The 2,095-nt window shown below is 31.1% G+C and overlaps 1 protein-coding gene across 1 annotated transcript; it reads right to left on the reverse strand.

Moving 5' to 3' along the window:
• Positions 1-215: 215 nt before the first annotated feature.
• LOC112459359 lies at positions 216-1,667 on the reverse strand. Its single transcript, XM_025023405.1, has 3 exons — positions 1,354-1,667; positions 982-1,071; positions 216-627 (listed from the first exon to the last, which is right to left on the reverse strand). Exons 1-3 carry the CDS (start codon positions 1,481-1,483, stop codon positions 512-514), a joined length of 336 nt encoding a protein of 111 aa, XP_024879173.1. The 5' UTR covers positions 1,484-1,667; the 3' UTR covers positions 216-511.
• Between the last annotated feature and the right edge of the window lie 428 nt (positions 1,668-2,095).

Below are 2,095 nucleotides of genomic sequence, written 5' to 3' on the forward strand. Positions count from 1 at the left end.
GGAACAATTCTCAAAAAAAGAATAAAATTATTTGTACAAATATGACAAAAATCTATGCAAGTTTTGATATATAATATAAATTCTAAAAAAATCTTGAGATTTCTCTTTTTTTTATAAAAACTTATGTACAACTAAATAAATTTCAATTTTACCTCAAAACTTTTCCTAAGTTCAAAATATGAAAAACTGAGAAAATTCTGAGAACTTCAACTCGCACAAAAAATCTTAGAATATTTTGCATCAGAAAAGTGTCTTCTATATTCATATATTTTCTTACTGGCTGAAATATACATTGCATAGATGACAATGTTGGTCCGATATTCATTGTTTTATCATCAAAGAATATGTTTTCAAATGTTTCAAAAAACTCCCAGGTTATTCTTCCTCGGCTACTTGATTTTTGATTGTCTTTGATTGTTCGGTATGTTTTTTTCATATTCCTCATTTTTCTATCCAAAATATCTACTGTCACATTATAATTGTGTTTTCTAAATTCGTTCACCATTTCAGTCTACAAGGATTTTTTTTTTACTTTGGGATCTCTAAATTTTTCTTTGCGTTCTTGGTATAAATGCAATAAGAGTTTTGTATTTTGGTTGTTCCAGTAAAAATTTTCTTTGTTAGCATCTGCAAATAAAAGAACAATAAGTATTTTAGTAGTTATTTTAATCATTTATTTAAAAAAAAACATGTATTGTAAAGAGTTAAAACATTTAGCATTAATATAATGAAAAATTAAGTGGCTGAAGGGTCAAAGCATATAACATGGTGTAGCCATATACGACAGTCATAGACGTAAGTAAAGCACAAACTTTGGTATATTCTCTGACAGTCAGAATATTCCAAAGCTTGTGCGCTACTTACGTCTACGATTATGACTGTTATGTGCTAAATCCTGAAGGAGAATGGAAAAGCTGGGAACATTTCGAAACATTTAAAAATAGTTATATTTCATTATAATAACAGCAAATGATATATTACCTGTTGTTTCATTTTCCGTCGTTGCTACAGCAGTCTCTTCACTGACTTGTGTATCACAATTATTGAAAAAGATCTCCATTAAATTTGGATCTGCAATAAAGCAAATTTAAAAATCAAATACAATTTATAAAATTATATTACCTGCATTTTAAGGCATGTTTCATTATTATTGGCAGTACTGAAAATTAATACGTTCACGTTACGTATACTATAGATTTTTAAGTACAGCCAGTAATAACAGAATAAAAAATTAATATTTTTCCTAATAATTCCAGTATTTCATGCAAATATATTACAAGAAGAGAGGTTAGTTAAAATTATAAGGTTATAAAAAATTATAAATTAGGTATAACTCTTTTATTCTTAACTTACTTGATGCAAGACGGTTATGAAACTCTGCACTTTCTATTACGCGGTAAAATTTATTTTTGTATTCGTATACTTTTTCAATAAAAGTATCTCCTTTTTCACTACAAGTCGCCATGACTTGATGTTGAGCCATGATGTTGATTGGTAACACTTTCCGCTCAGGTAGCGAGGTAGCATAAGTAAAAACCGCTACTAAATATGGCGTCCGCTCCCTCAACTTGTTGGCATGTAGCGACTGAGCGGAACGTCATTCAGCGGAAAATCTAGTAATGTCAATGCCATTTGCCGCAAACCACAATGCGCTACGATGCATAGTTTTCGAGATATCGATTTTTAAATGTAATGATAGCAACATTGGGTAATTGTGTACATGGAGGTGGTCATCCTTGGATGACCTTGAGATATTTTAGAATGTTGTCAAGGTTATCCTCCTAAATGACCTTCAGAAGGTTTCAGCCCGCGCTCGTTGTTTATTCAAAAATTATTAACAAAAAAAGTTGAAAAATGTAGCAGTTATTTTGAGTATTAAAAAGCATAAATGACTAATATATATGTGGAAATAGTACATGTATAAACAAAGGAAAGTCTTTTAAAGCAGTGAATGGAAATTTTAAAGCAGTGGAGAGTCCACGCATGTACTTTGAAGACACACTATGTGTCTAGTTTAACAAAATAGTGGAGCCCCCCGCAGGGGGGCGGAACCTACTGCCTCCACGCATACACTTTTCACACGAGACGAGTTGTC

This window comes from Temnothorax curvispinosus, unplaced genomic scaffold, assembly GCF_003070985.1.
Source record: "Temnothorax curvispinosus isolate PA1 unplaced genomic scaffold, ASM307098v1 QBEX01009763.1, whole genome shotgun sequence".
Taxonomy (NCBI): domain Eukaryota; kingdom Metazoa; phylum Arthropoda; class Insecta; order Hymenoptera; family Formicidae; genus Temnothorax; species Temnothorax curvispinosus.